The 14,867-nt window shown below is 35.7% G+C and overlaps 2 protein-coding genes across 2 annotated transcripts; both read left to right on the forward strand.

Moving 5' to 3' along the window:
- Positions 1-1,283: 1,283 nt before the first annotated feature.
- On the forward strand, positions 1,284-7,725 carry LOC130726264 (cellulose synthase A catalytic subunit 8 [UDP-forming]-like). The gene is made up of 13 exons (XM_057577510.1): positions 1,284-1,592; positions 2,008-2,084; positions 2,265-2,316; positions 2,409-2,556; positions 2,727-2,999; positions 3,592-3,937; positions 4,053-4,190; positions 4,657-4,782; positions 4,878-5,090; positions 5,550-5,784; positions 5,879-6,078; positions 6,232-6,585; positions 6,919-7,725. Exons 1-13 carry the CDS (start codon positions 1,415-1,417, stop codon positions 7,504-7,506), a joined length of 2,928 nt encoding a protein of 975 aa, XP_057433493.1. The 5' UTR covers positions 1,284-1,414; the 3' UTR covers positions 7,507-7,725.
- A 4,075-nt stretch (positions 7,726-11,800) lies between these two features.
- LOC130726268 (receptor-like protein 51) lies at positions 11,801-13,451 on the forward strand. Its single transcript, XM_057577515.1, has one exon. The coding sequence runs from the start codon at positions 11,907-11,909 to the stop codon at positions 13,203-13,205; it is 1,299 nt and encodes a 432-aa protein (XP_057433498.1). The 5' UTR covers positions 11,801-11,906; the 3' UTR covers positions 13,206-13,451.
- Positions 13,452-14,867: the final 1,416 nt, after the last annotated feature.

Raw genomic sequence — 14,867 nt, forward strand, 5'->3', positions numbered from 1 at the left:
ATCTCATTAACAAGCCGAAGCTGGTCTTGTGCGAGGGCCTGAGACCTGTCATGGATTGCATTGGTAAGGGTTCTGCAATCCGATTCACACTGCAGTTTTTTTTTTGTTACAAGAGGAAAATTCACATTGCTGTTTGCGAACACGAATTGCAATACTTTGTAACTTATCTAAAAAAATATAGTATACGTTTATATTACATGCTTTAATCCCTGAATCATAAAAATGAGATCACCGACAGAAATTTGAACCTCATACCTATACCATGCAACTAATTGAACCATCCATATTTGGCTTTATCCCTACTGTCTAGTTGAACATAATTGGTTCAAACTCTATTGAGATTTTTTTTATAAATACATAATTGATTCAAGTGGTATATGTTTCATTTTGATTTCCCTTAAGTAAAATTTTGGGGGGAAAAAAACTCGCTGAGAGAGTTAACACAATGTAGATGCTCTCGGCACGCAATGATTGTCTTCCGTGAAAGATATATTTTTTTATGTACCGATATATTTATTTTTTAACCAGCATTATAAGATATAAGAATAAAATTCTCTTCAGCGAGAATATTATCGGTTGTGGATATTTAGGTCTTAACAAAAAATAAAATAAAATAATCTTATGTTATTTAAAACCTAATACCAATAAGGGGTTGGTTTAGTGATAGGTGAGCTAGATCCCTGTAAGGGGGCGAGCACAAGATCAAACTTCAGGAAAGTCATTTATTGGGAGGGACTGTCACAGTTTCTCGAACAAGTTTACACAAGTAAAAAAAAAAAAACCTTATATAATACTGTCATGTGAAGATTTTGATATTAGAGATCCATTCCCCAAAATTATGTTAGCAAACCCTATTGATTATGTTAAGAGCAACATCATACTTTACAATATGATCATTTTGAGAAATAAAACAATTTTTTATCAACAGTATCTTTCATGTTGGAATGCTATTTTCCATCCAATTTTGTTGATTTTGGTTGCTGGTGGGGCTGGTCAGTGGTCATGAACTTGTAGTTGAAGGGTTGTCAGTTAAAGACGTACCTAGCCCAACCGAATCCTTCCTTATACTTCCCGCAATAAATTCAAATATGTATTCTTTGTCATGAAAAAAAAACGAAAAAGAAAACCAGACGTTGCTTCTGGTCTCTCACTGTCTCTGAATGATCCTTTGTGTATGATCTAAACAATGAATGACACCAACCCTCCAACCTCTGAAAATGAACCCACCATACCACCATCCACACCTTGACACCAATATACAAATTTGCTTTCATAAAGTCCTCCCAAAGGACCAGTTTCAATGAGTTTATGCTCTTTCATATAAACCCATCAGAGCATAGACTGAGAAGTGAGAAGCAAACTTTCAGGGAAGTTTGTACTGACTTTTTGGTCATAAGGTGGACCAAAACTAAAAATGATGGAATCTGGGGTTCATTTCTGCAACTCTTGTGGGGAACAAATAGGACCTGATGCTAATGGAGAGGTGTTTGTGGCTTGCCATGAGTGCTATTTCCCAATTTGCAAGGCTTGTGTTGATTATGAAATCAATGAGGGGCGCAGGGCCTGCTTGAGATGTAGCACTCCCTATGCTGGTAATTGCATGTTTGGATACACCGTAGATTTTTCACGTTGGAATGAGAATTTATTCTAGCTAAAGCTACCTGAGTGCTAGCAGAATTGATTTAGGAAGACTTGAACATGAATTGAAACATGCTATAACTCTCCAATGTCTAATTTTTACATCCATATTTCCAATTTCAATTGTTGATTTTGTAACTTGCTTTAAACTCCTTTCAATTTGCTTCCATGGTTATTTTACAACAATCTTGGAAGTCTATTATTTATTACTTCATTGGTTTGAAGCATTTTCTTTTCTTCTGAATTGTTCTCTGATTCACTTAAGTAAAGACTTATTTTTTTAAATAAAAAGGTGGCTTCTTTAGTCTCATCAAATGTCCTTTTTAAGTGAAACATCCTAAGGCATGTTTCCTTTTGTATATTTCATAGATGGAACAAAAGATAATGATGACACCAAGGTTTCTGGAAACCAGTCCATAGTGCCTGCCCAGATCAGTATTTCTCAGGTAATGAATTATTAATTAACACATTATTAAGGTGCAAATAGTAATTAGCCTTGATTTTTGGGACCAAAGGGAATTTTGAGGGAAAAGATTAACTTTGAGGTGGCAGATATTCTCTTCTTTGTTCTAGTTCTTACTGCTAAGTTCAAATTTGCACTTACAACCTCTCCTTACATTATGTAGGATGTTGGAATCCATGCTAGGCATGTCAGTACTGTTTCCACAGTGGACAGTGGTAAGGAAGAGACTTCAGACCACATTTTCTACTTCTAGTACAATTTCTATAGAAATTCTCATTAATAGTCATAACACGGTTTCTTCTTGTAGAATTAAATGATGAATCTGGGAATCCAATCTGGAAAAATAGAGTTGAAAGCTGGAAGGAAAAGGATAAAAAGAAAAAGAAGAAAAAGGAAGCACCTAAGGCTGAAAATGAGATGCCAATTCCACCAGAACAGCAGATGGAAGAAATGCAGTAAGTTCATTGAGAAATGTAACACATGCAAGACTGTTAATTGATGATGAATATTTTTCATGAGCTTATTATTTTTGTTGGCTTTCCTCCATTGATTTAAAATCTGTCATACAAATTTAGTCACATTTATTCTGATGTACATGGCTACATGCTGCTGATATGTTTTGCAGGTCCACAGAGGCTGCTGCAGCTGAGCCACTTTCAGTCATTATTCCAATCTCAAAAACTAAACTCTCACCATACAGATTTGTTATAATCATGCGACTGATAATCTTGGGTCTCTTCTTCCATTATCGAGTTACTCATCCTGTTGATAGTGCTTTTGGTCTCTGGTTGACATCTATCATCTGTGAGATCTGGTTTGCATTTTCATGGGTGTTAGATCAGTTCCCTAAATGGTCTCCCATCAATAGGGAAACTTTCATTGACAGGCTCTCTGCAAGGTAAATAATACACAAAGTTGCAAAGTATATGGTAACATTGTTCCTTGTACTTTAAACTTTGAGCTGAAAAATCATGTTGCAGTAGATAAGGTATGCCTCAGTATTTGTTTCTTTACATGTTCAGAATTTGTGAAAGGTAATGCATAAAAAATGTAATCAGTGGAGATCTTTTAACAATTGAACTTAATACATGATAAAGTATTATCGTGCGTGATTGGATCAGCATTTGTCACAACCAATTTTAGTAAAATTGATTATAGTAAAAGCAAGTTGAAAGTGAAGTGATTTATATTTAGGTACATTTATGAAAAAATTACTTTTTTAGGTAATGTTGTTAAACTCAGTTGTAAAATATTACAATTGATTACGTTCAACGCTAGCTTCTGCCAGAATTGATTTTGGGTCTAAAATCAATTCTCCAACATGACTCCAAAACATCAATATTTTCATCCAGAATTGGTTTTACTCTACCATAATTGATACTGGGGTTTCCAAGGGGAAACCTAATGTAATATTTAAATTGATTGAGAACTGATATTTAGTCTGCAATGTGTATTTTGCATGTTGAATGCTAACTCTATTGCCAATCCAGGTATGAACAAAACGTTGAACCCTCTCAGCTTGCTGCTGTGGATTTCTTCGTCAGTACAGTTGATCCTCTGAAAGAACCGCCATTGATCACGGCTAATACAGTTCTTTCTATCCTTGCTGTGGACTACCCTGTGGACAAAGTATCCTGTTATGTTTCAGATGATGGTGCTGCAATGCTGTCATTTGAATCCCTTGTGGAGACAGCTGACTTTGCAAGAAGGTGGGTTCCATTCTGCAAAAAGTTTTCAATTGAACCGCGAGCACCTGAATTTTACTTCTCTCAGAAGATTGACTACCTTAAAGACAAAGTACAACCTTCTTTTGTGAAGGAACGTCGAGCTATGAAGGTAAGCATCTGAAGCTTCCTATCTATGATGTCAAAGACAGGATAATCTTGATATTTGAATACATCTGTTTTACTATACTCACCGCCTCTTCATGATTATCTTTCATTTGTTTCAGAGAGACTATGAAGAGTTTAAAGTACGAATGAATGCCTTGGTAGCGAAGGCTCTGAAAACACCAGAAGAAGGGTGGACTATGCAAGATGGAACATCTTGGCCAGGAAATAATACACGCGATCATCCTGGCATGATTCAGGTATATCCATTCACTTTGTGTGTAATCAAATCTAAATGCTGATAGGCATTGTTAGATGCCTAGTTTCTGCAACTTGTCTACAGAGTTATTGAAAGGACCAAATATTGAGGCAGCACGTGCTTAGAATTTTAATGGAATGCATTATAAGTTTTAATTATCTATTTTAATTAATAACATATAATGTCACCAAATTAAGCCTTTGTGTTCCTTTCTTCAATTTCCACAATATTTGTTCTTACTGTTTCCTCCATTATAAATGACTGCTCCATCTGAAGATTCTATACCTTCATAAAAGCAGTTAGTGTTATGTGTGGGAAGTGAGTACCTTTTTTGTTTTTGTAAGATTGAATAGTTCTATTAATCAATTATTGGAATAAGTTCATTCTATACAATTCTTATGCTTCTCGTAGGCTGCGTAGCTGCAAAAACTGAATTTTCAAGTGATACTTGTGTTTACCATTGTCAGGTTTTCCTTGGACAAACTGGTGCCCAGGACCTAGAAGGAAATGAACTTCCCAGGTTGGTCTATGTATCCAGAGAGAAAAGGCCAGGTTACCAACACCACAAAAAGGCTGGTGCTGAAAATGCACTGGTATGGATAGATATTTTCAGTTTTTCACATTAACATTTTATATAATAAGGCCATTAAGATTTTATAATGCTTGATGCTGACTTGGATTTATACAGGTGAGGGTATCAGCAGTTCTCACAAATGCTCCCTTCATTCTCAATCTTGACTGTGATCATTATCTTAACAATAGCAAGGCTATTCGGGAAGCAATGTGTTTTCTGATGGATCCAGTAGTTGGTAGAGATGTGTGTTATGTGCAGTTCCCCCAAAGATTTGATGGTATTGATCGTAGTGATCGATATGCCAATCGCAACACAGTTTTCTTTGACGTAAGTTCAAATAAAAAATGAAGAATTTTACCACTTATACCTTATAGTTACTGTAGCTTCTGTGAATTAGAAATATTAACTATCAAACAAGTACTCACAGCAAAGGTTTTCCTAGACATGAGATTGAAGAGGACTAGTTTTTTTAATCTTTGCATTTGTTTTTTTTGTGAATGATAGAGTCCAACTACTTTGGAATTTCCCTGCTTCTAGGTCCAGAAATTGTCCCATCATAACAATATTTACATTGTGATGTATATAGTGCATGCAGTGCTGAAACTTTTTAACAACTAAGAAGTAAAAATCACGGACACTACCATTATAACATGTTTGGATCAACTTCTATTTCCTTTGAATCAATTCTGACACCCAGAAGCTTCTCTCCGTAATTGATTTTGGTTTTAGAATTAATTGTTGAAGGATTTCCAAACATGCACTTACTGTAGTTTCCGACCCTGATAGGTTAACATGAAAGGACTTGATGGCATTCAAGGACCTATGTATGTGGGGACTGGATGTGTTTTCAATAGACAAGCACTTTATGGCTACAGCCCACCTTCTATGCCCAGCTTACCAAAATCTTCATCATGCTGTTGCTGCCGCCCAAAGAAGCCTACCAAAGATGTCTCAGAGCTTTATAGAGATGCAAAGAGGGAAGAGCTTGATGCTGCTATTTTTAATCTTAGAGAGATTGAAAGTAAGCACAGTTAACTTTGTCAGCCAGTTTTACTTAAACATATAGCAGATTCTTCAATGAGGAATATTGTTTTGGTTTCTTTTCTTTCTTGCAGATTATGATGAGTATGAGAGGTCAATGCTGATTTCACAAATGAGCTTTGAGAAAACATTTGGTTTGTCCACTGTTTTCATTGAATCTACACTAATGGAGTATGGAGGGGTGCCTGAATCTGTGGATCCCTCAATGCTGATCAAGGAGGCCATTCATGTAATTAGTTGTGGATATGAAGAGAAGACTGCATGGGGAAAAGAGGTTAGGCTTTTATGTTCATGGTGTTCTTTAACACCTAATGCTCATAATCATGTTCTTTTATTGTAACATCATCTTGAGAATTTGGATCTCCTTTTCTATTTTCAAATTACACTATCGAATACCAATTAATCAAATGGCATCTTATCTATTCAGATTGGTTGGATCTATGGTTCAGTGACTGAGGATATCTTAACCGGGTTCAAGATGCACTGCAGAGGATGGAGGTCAATTTACTGCATGCCCTTAAGGCCTGCATTCAAAGGGTCCGCGCCAATCAACCTTTCTGATCGGTTGCACCAAGTTCTTCGATGGGCCCTCGGATCAGTTGAAATTTTCTTTAGCAGACACTGCCCCCTATGGTATGGTTTTGCAGGCGGTCGCCTGAGCTGGCTGCAGAGACTGGCTTACATCAACACCATTGTCTACCCTTTCACATCTCTTCCTCTAGTTGCATATTGTTCTTTGCCTGCAATTTGCCTTCTTACAGGAAAATTCATCATACCAACGGTAATTTCCTCATCGTTATCTTGGTCTTATCATACAATTGTTATTAATTCACTCAATCCATACGGTAATTACAACAGATATAATATGGAATATGAATTTTGTGTTATTACAATAGTAGCGTGTTTGGATTGATGGTGACACACAATTCAAAACATGATAACTCCAGAAGCTACACTTTGTAGCTAATCCACCGAATTGATTAGGGGGATTTTCACGGCAGAACGAAACAGACTATATATATTCTAATGAAAACAATTTCAAGCAAATCAATTGATGTCAGTATTTCACTACACTAAGTCCTTGCATCACATTGTTGTTGCTGATTTGATGCAGCTTTCAAACCTTGCAAGTGTTCTCTTTCTTGGACTTTTCATTTCCATTATAGCCACTAGTGTGCTTGAGCTGCGGTGGAGCGGTGTAACCATCCAAGATTTGTGGCGAAACGAGCAGTTCTGGGTGATTGGAGGTGTTTCAGCTCATCTCTTCGCCGTCTTCCAAGGATTCCTAAAGATGTTTGCAGGTGTTGACACCAACTTCACAGTCACTTCCAAATCTGCTGATGATGCAGAGTTTGGTGAACTATACATCATCAAATGGACTACACTTTTGATTCCTCCGACGACCCTTATCGTTGTTAACATGGTTGGTGTTGTTGCTGGATTTTCTGATGCACTCAATGGAGGATATGAATCTTGGGGACCACTCATTGGAAAAGTTTTCTTTGCCTTCTGGGTGATTTTTCATCTCTATCCCTTCCTCAAAGGTCTCATGGGTCGCCAGAACCGTACTCCAACCGTGGTTATTCTGTGGTCAGTGCTTCTGGCCTCTGTCTTCTCCCTTGTTTGGGTTAAGATTGATCCATTTGTGAGTAAAGTTGACAGTGCAGCCATCTCTGGAACTTGCATTTCTATTGATTGTTAAGTCACAACAACGATGCTTATCAAAAAGTTTTGATCATTATGTAAAAGATATGGATCATGATGATTCAAGTCATAAGCATTATTAGTTCTTTGTTGAAATGTGTAAGCATTTTGAAGTGAGGTTGTGTACTTCTTCTTTACCATGCTTTGGATGAATTTAATTTCTTGTGTAAAGATCAAACATTGACTAGTTATATCGATATAGTGATTTTTCTTTCCATTTAGAAATTGGAATAATGAATGTGATTTTTTTTTTCAGAAAACAAAACATTGAAACTTTATTATTTAGTTATTGACGTCAGTGTCATTCACTCATGATACAGCTCGACGATCTTATCTTATGACTTATTCTTGGAGTATAGCAAACTTCTTGTGGTTTATGCAATTCATCAATTAGTCAATCTATGTGGTCTGGTTAAATGTAGACCAAATTGCAAAGGAACGTGAGAGATTAATAAGGGTGTGTTTGGTTAAACGTTGAAAGTGGGTCGAAAGTGATTAGCACATTTTCCATGCACATTTGTTTTTTGGGTCGAAGAATCTTCACGTTTTTCTCAATACTTTTATGAACATACTCTAAATTTTTATCTTAATTTCATAATTTGGTTTTGTATTCTCTTTTAATCCCTTTAATTATATATATATATAAATATATTCTGAATTTTAAAATATTAGTTTTAAATAATTTCTTTAAATGAAATCTATTAAAAATATGTTTATTTTATATTAGGTTTTAAAAAATTATCACTTAAAAAAAATTTAAAAAAAAATCTGAAAAACCTTAAAAAATTATAGTAATAAATCAAAAACAGACCAAATTATATCAATGACTTCTTAAATTTTTTCCTTAATTATATGAATCTTTCATTTTCTATGTACTAATTACCTTTATACATTAAAACCAACTAAATTAGGCTTAACTAATTTTCCTTCTTTCATTTCTTTAAAATGTATCTACTACATTTGATTATAAGTTTTTTGAAATTTTAACACCAAAAGAATGAGTTTTTGAAAACATTAATAACATTATCGTGGATTAGCTCTCCATGCATGAATTTTTTCCATTTTACAAAATTCAAACCTCAAATATTATTTAAGGAGAATAAAAATGTATCTAATTGAACTAACAATATGCTAGGACTTGATATATTGGGTTTAAGTTTTAAACTCATATATATGAAAAAAAAAAACTCATGAATTGAGTAGTAGGTAATTTATATCACCCACTCATTATTGAAAAGGGAAAAATGTAAATACTTCTTAATAATTTTTCTTTAAACAAAATGATTATATAATAAGAGAAGCTCACTTAAGGACAAGAAGGGGAAACTATTAAAATAAAATGACGGGCCCAAAACCTCCACTTAACAAAAATACAAAATTCTACCAAAACAACACTTACAACACAGCCCCCAAAAAAACACATTTTTTATAAAAGTTGCACAAAAAGAAGACCGTCAATAGCCAGGAAACGAGCTTTTAAATCAGCACCCACTAGATTCTTTACAAGAATTATGTTCTCAAACTGGATTTGGCATGAAATTTAACTGATTAATCTCATTAATTCTAACTCGATTCATCTCAATCCCATTACCACTTCAATTCGACCCGTCCCTATCATGCATAATCAAAACCATTTGGTGATGCTATTCATCTTCAAATCAAATAGACAAATACTACTCTTTTGTTGATCTGTGTCAATTTTAGGTCATGTGTTTAGCAATAATCTCCCCATCACAAATTCAATTCCACCCGCTTGCAATAAACATAACAATGATTGAAGTTGTTTCTAAGCCATTATCTAGTAAGCATCACACACATCTTACTTGCAATCAATTTCCTGTTAGAGTCAAATTTATCTGGTCATGTCACATAATCACAATAAATGAACAAAAAGTAGATTACTCAGCCAAGAAACCAATAAATTTATCTGGTCACGCAACGATTTTTCATGGATTCTTGAAATGAACTTTAAAATCATTTTAATTAATGGTAGGAGGAAAAAAATACCATAAAAGTGGATGCTCCAATCCTAACTTTTGGATTTATGACAAAGTTTTTCTGGCAGATGCACGCTAAAGACAAAGCACAATAGGCAACAAAACATCAATTACAAGGATGTCATACTCTAACAGTATTATTTATAGTAAAATCTCTTAATTAGGAAACCTAAAATTAATAACCCTCTTTGTCTTCTTATTCTTCTTTTGGCCCCCTTTGTGTGATATTTCCTTTTGAGTCCAAGTGAAAGTGATTTGCACTTTGTTGTTGACATGATAACGAAGTCAAGTTAGCAATTTCCAGAAAATGATAAAGGGTGAGTTAATAGATTAAAGAACAACCGAAGGTTGAACTCACACAACTAAAAAGGGTATTGGGTTAAGTACCCCCATGGAGGAAGAGCTGGATCCCACACTACCCATTACCCAATGAAGACCAGAATTAATATTTAGATGAGTAATGATTTAACCTCAATAAAAAAGATTGGTGTTATTGTCCAATAAAAAACCCAGTAACTTACTTTTTTAATTTATTAATTTTAACTTTCCTCCCAACTAAACATTTTTCAACCCACATGTCTTATTGTGATTGGATAACAGTGAAGACAATACCAATAGGATTGTAAGCAATTTTTTTTCCATAACTCTTAAAAGAATCACTTACTAGTGATGACAACATGTAGTTTAGACACTAGCATTTGAATGCAGAAAAAAGTTAAGGAAGTAAAGTGAAGTATTGCATAAAAGTCAGCTTTTCTTGACACACTTTGTTAAAACTTTACCTGAACCTCAGACTTATATATAGAACAAAAGAAAATGGAGGTGAAAAACTTGATTTTTACCCAAAGATAATTTGTGTACAGTAGATACTACTGTTGAGTTTATGGCGGTTAGAAACCACTACAAAATGTAACGTTACTAGTGCCGCCCAAAAATCAATGTAGGTACACGAATTGCCACAATTTCTTACTCAAATGAAATTCAATTCAAACAAATCTCATGTTCAATAAGTGCGATTTGCATGTTAGGTATTTATTTAAATTACTTTTTTTTCGTTAGATATCCTCATAATTGATAGTCATAAGACTAATATTTTTAAAACTCTAAAATTACATTAAATGAGTAAGTCTTTCATAAATGTGTAAGTCTTTCATGACAAATCATTCTTCATATTTACAAAAGACAAAATGCTTAAGAAACTTAGTGGTGGACGATATTTTAATCAATTTATAATTAGAATTTTATTAACAGAACTTGTGAAAATATTAAAAATCTCTCTACAAATAATTAAATCCAATCTAGTACGGAAGGCCCATGCATAGCATAAGATACCCTCCGCATAATCTAATTTTCAGAAATATCATGGCTAAAATATTAACTAATTGAAATACTCACCCTAATTTAATTTTTTAAGTAATCGCTTCAAATATTATTTTATTCTAGACATTTTGACCGTTGTTCTTTAAAGAGATTGAAATAACAGGTGCAGTTCTGTAAATATCTTCAAACCCAAGGGAACATAACAAACGCATCCCAACCGTGAACTGTCACAGGCTCTCACACACAGGCCGCTCCTATGCATTTTATACCGTAGGATCCTAACTCTCACTATATTGAGAATTTAAGTGTGAGTTTGAGTCACACATTAGTTAAGTATTTATGAAGAGAAAATTTTATAAGAAATGTGACACATAAATTTAATGCCTTAAGATTTTGAATTAAGATGTGGTGTGGATATCTCTTTGTGTCTTGCTCATCGGTCATGAACTCTCTTCGCTCCGTAGACGCAACGAACGGCAACATAAGTGTAGATAACTTTTGTAGTCCAGTAAACTTAATGTCTTAAGGTTTCAGGTTAAGATGTAATGTTGATACTTCTTGATGTTTTGCTTCTTGGCCCTAAATTCTGAAATTACTTAAACTCAACGAGATGTCACTATATGCTTAGAAAACGGTTCATGTTCGTCTCAACAAATGTATTTTCTAATATTCAAACATATAGATTATGTTTGGTTGGGTGGAAGAAAAATGGGAATGAAAGAAAACACGAAAACCGATGAGTGAATTAAGACTAAGGTGTAGTCTTAATTCATTCATCGGTTTCCGTGTTTTCTTTCCTTCCCACTTTCCTTCCACCCAACCAAACAAAACCATACTATCACTCTTTATGAGAATCTATCATATGTTTATCGCTTGTTGGTATATTACTATTACGGACTATAATTATTTTTTGATAAGGATTCATATTTAGTACTAAACCATTAATAGCACTAGCTGCATTATATTATGCTTATTCTCATTTTCTCTCCCTCTCCCTTAACCATTTTTACAGTTCCATCCTTCCCACTCTCCTCCATACCAACACAACAGCACATGTGTTTATCTGACCACCACTGGAGCCATGAAAACACCGCCACAATCACCACCACCACCGCCACCACTTCTCATTCTCCTCTTCCTCCTCCTCTTCACCACCACCACCACCCCATCCCTCTCTCAACCTCTCCCCCCAACCCCTGCCCCCACCTCTCCTCCCTCATCAAAACCCTCTTCTCCTTCCACTCTTGACCCAAAACAAGTCACAGCCCTTCAATCCCTCAACATCCCCACCTCAAAAGACCCCTGTGCTCAACCTTCCCTCCACAATGCCACCCTCTGCGACTCCTCCAAACCCTTCCGCCACCTCATCTCCCTCCGCCTCAGCAACTGCTCCTCCTACGTCGCTCTCTCCTTCACCGCCCTCAAATCCCTCTCCACCATCCAGTCCCTCCAGCTCCTCAACTGCCCCGTCGCCCCCATCCGCTTCCCGCCGGAGCTCATCGCCTCTCTCCGCTCCTTCACCTCCGTCAACAGCCTCAGCAAAGTCTCCGGCGTCTGGCTCTCACAGCTCGAAAATCTCACCGATCTCACAGTCTCCAATGCTGAAGTCAAAGCCACTGGCCCTTACGTTATCCTCAGCAACATGAAGAAGCTCAGAACCTTAACCATTTCCAACGCCAATCTCACTGGCTCTCTCCCCGGACACGTTCATTCCAACCTCACCCACATAGATTTCTCCGGCAACCACCTCAAAGGAAGCATACCACCTTCCATCACCATGCTTGACAGCCTTCAAAGCTTGATTCTCTCCTCCAATGCGCTCACCGGTGAGATACCCGCTTCCATTGGCGACTTGATTTCACTGAAGAATCTGTCTCTGGCTTCAAATTCGTTTTCTGGGTCCATCCCAGATTCAATTTCTGCTGTACCAGGACTAGTACACTTGGATCTGAGCTCAAACCAGCTCAATGGGACCATTCCAAGTTTCATTTCACACATGAAGAGCCTCAAGTACCTGAATCTAGCTAACAACAATCTTCGCGGGGTTATGCCTTTCAATGCGAGTTTCATAAGCAAGCTTTCAGTGCTGAATGTTGGTGGGAATGGTAACCTGTGCTATAACCATTCTGTTGTGTCTTTGAAATTGAAGCTTGGGATTTCTCGTTGTGATAAGTATGGAATGCCGGTGTCTCCACCTTCTAAGGATTCTTATGCGGATGATAGCGGTGACTACGACGACGGTGATGATGAAGATGGTAGCAAGCAGAAGAAGGAGCATCATCATGGGCCTAACAAGTTTGTTCTTGGTGTTGCTATTGCGCTTTCTTCTATTGTCTTTCTAATTGTTTTCTTAATTGTGTGCTCAAAATGTCGTCGTTAAAAGCAATTTTTGATTCCAGGTTGTTTAGATTAGGGGAAAAAATTGATTACTTAATTGAGTGGAGGGCTTGTTTACTATATTTATATTTATTATAGTGTACAATGATGATAGAGTAGGATCAAGGAGTGAAAAGAGAATGGAAATGGAAATGTAACTGGAAAACAAAGATGGAAATTTCATGGAGATTATATTTGTAAAAATTTGCCCAATGAAATTGAGAGGAAAAATGAGAATCATTAAATTAAATCCATTGCATTGAGTTTGTTATGGAACACTTGGCTTTGGAACCCTGTTTTCAGCAGTTTAGAGTAAAAGGTGGAAGTGGGGACTGGGAATGTGGTATCTGAAAGATGTACTACTATTTTACTTGTGCAATAAGCGTTGCTTTTGATTTTAAGTTTTAACGTTTCTTAATGATAGAGATTTAATGCTGACTTCAAAATTATCAAGTTATCAACCTCTTGTTGCACTATTGCATTAATATCAAGTTATCAACCTTCTTAGCTGGGAAAATGTTGTGTTTATTCAATTTGCTTTCTAGTTTCTACAGTAGCTCATGTATAGGACATCACTGTAGAAGTTTCTTCACTAGGATCCATCATTCATCTAGTTTCTACACCAATACACCATCATTTGTACTAAAACCTCACTTGTGAACAACTATCCATCATTCAAGTCAAGGTATATATAGTGCTAAGTGTTGTGGGCACAAACTTGAGGAGTAAAGTTTTGTTCAGCTTGGGTTATAGGGAGAGATGGATAGCAGCCCGGGTAAACGATGATGGCATGTTTGGCTAAGTATATATAAATGATGTATGTCAGGGACAGAATCAAGGAGGTAAAAATTGGGGCACTCACAAGAGAAAATTTTTCTAAATAAAATCATATTCAAATGTTTATTTACCTTTATTAAAAGAATTATACTGCCTCCTCCAATTAGTTATTGTTAATTTTGCTTAATATGTTAAACTTTTGCCATTGCTTGCCAATTTTTTCTTGTTGCGTCTCGATCATTTGTTCATGTTTTGAGAAAATCAATAAATTGGTTTGTCAGTTTATAAGTAGCTCCAGGAGTTTAAGGTAAGTGAGAAACCTTTGCCACTTATCACCTGACTTAGTTGTAAATAAATTGTAAATATAATTGTTATGTTTTGTTCAGCTTGCTTAGTATATATAGTCGCTATTGGTAACTGTACAGTTCCTTTATAATTTCCCCCCACAAAATGGTTATCTATACATGTGATGAAGGTGCTTATCAATGACCAACAGCATTATCAAATCTGGCCTAACTTATGCCAAACATTATGTAAGAAGAGAAAAGCATGTGGAAAAACATGTTCTTACTTGAGATTGAGAATGCCCTATCCTTTATGCAAAGAGCCTTGTGTAGGCCACAACATTCTAAAAGTCAGCTGGGTACGAAGAATTGTTTCTTGTTTGAGATATGAACAACATGGTCCCTTTTCACCATGCCTTCAATATCTCCCAACTAGTTAATGACATAAAGGCGGTGCCTAATTTGATTATAATCAAGCAATTCAGATTTTCTCACATCTTTTTGTCTTATTATTTTTACAACTCTTTGTTCTTTCTTTATCACATCCTTCATTTATATTTTAAAAGGTTTTTTTGTCAACGTTTAAAAGGTTATAATCTCTGGAC

The sequence above is a fragment of the Lotus japonicus genome, chromosome 6 (assembly GCF_012489685.1).
Source record: "Lotus japonicus ecotype B-129 chromosome 6, LjGifu_v1.2".
NCBI classification, from domain to species: domain Eukaryota; kingdom Viridiplantae; phylum Streptophyta; class Magnoliopsida; order Fabales; family Fabaceae; genus Lotus; species Lotus japonicus.

Bases quoted from the DNA above. Each gene is read 5' to 3' on its own strand.
- LOC130726264 (XM_057577510.1), top strand. From the start codon at position 1,415: ATGATGGAATCTGGGGTTCATTTCTGCAACTCTTGTGGGGAACAAATA. The intron at 5,785-5,878 runs GTAAGCACAGTT...TCTTTCTTGCAG, and splicing joins TAATCTTAGAGAGATTGAAA to ATTATGATGAGTATGAGAGG. The intron at 6,586-6,918 runs GTAATTTCCTCA...GATTTGATGCAG, and splicing joins GAAAATTCATCATACCAACG to CTTTCAAACCTTGCAAGTGT.
- LOC130726268 (XM_057577515.1), top strand. From the start codon at position 11,907: ATGAAAACACCGCCACAATCACCACCACCACCGCCACCACTTCTCATT.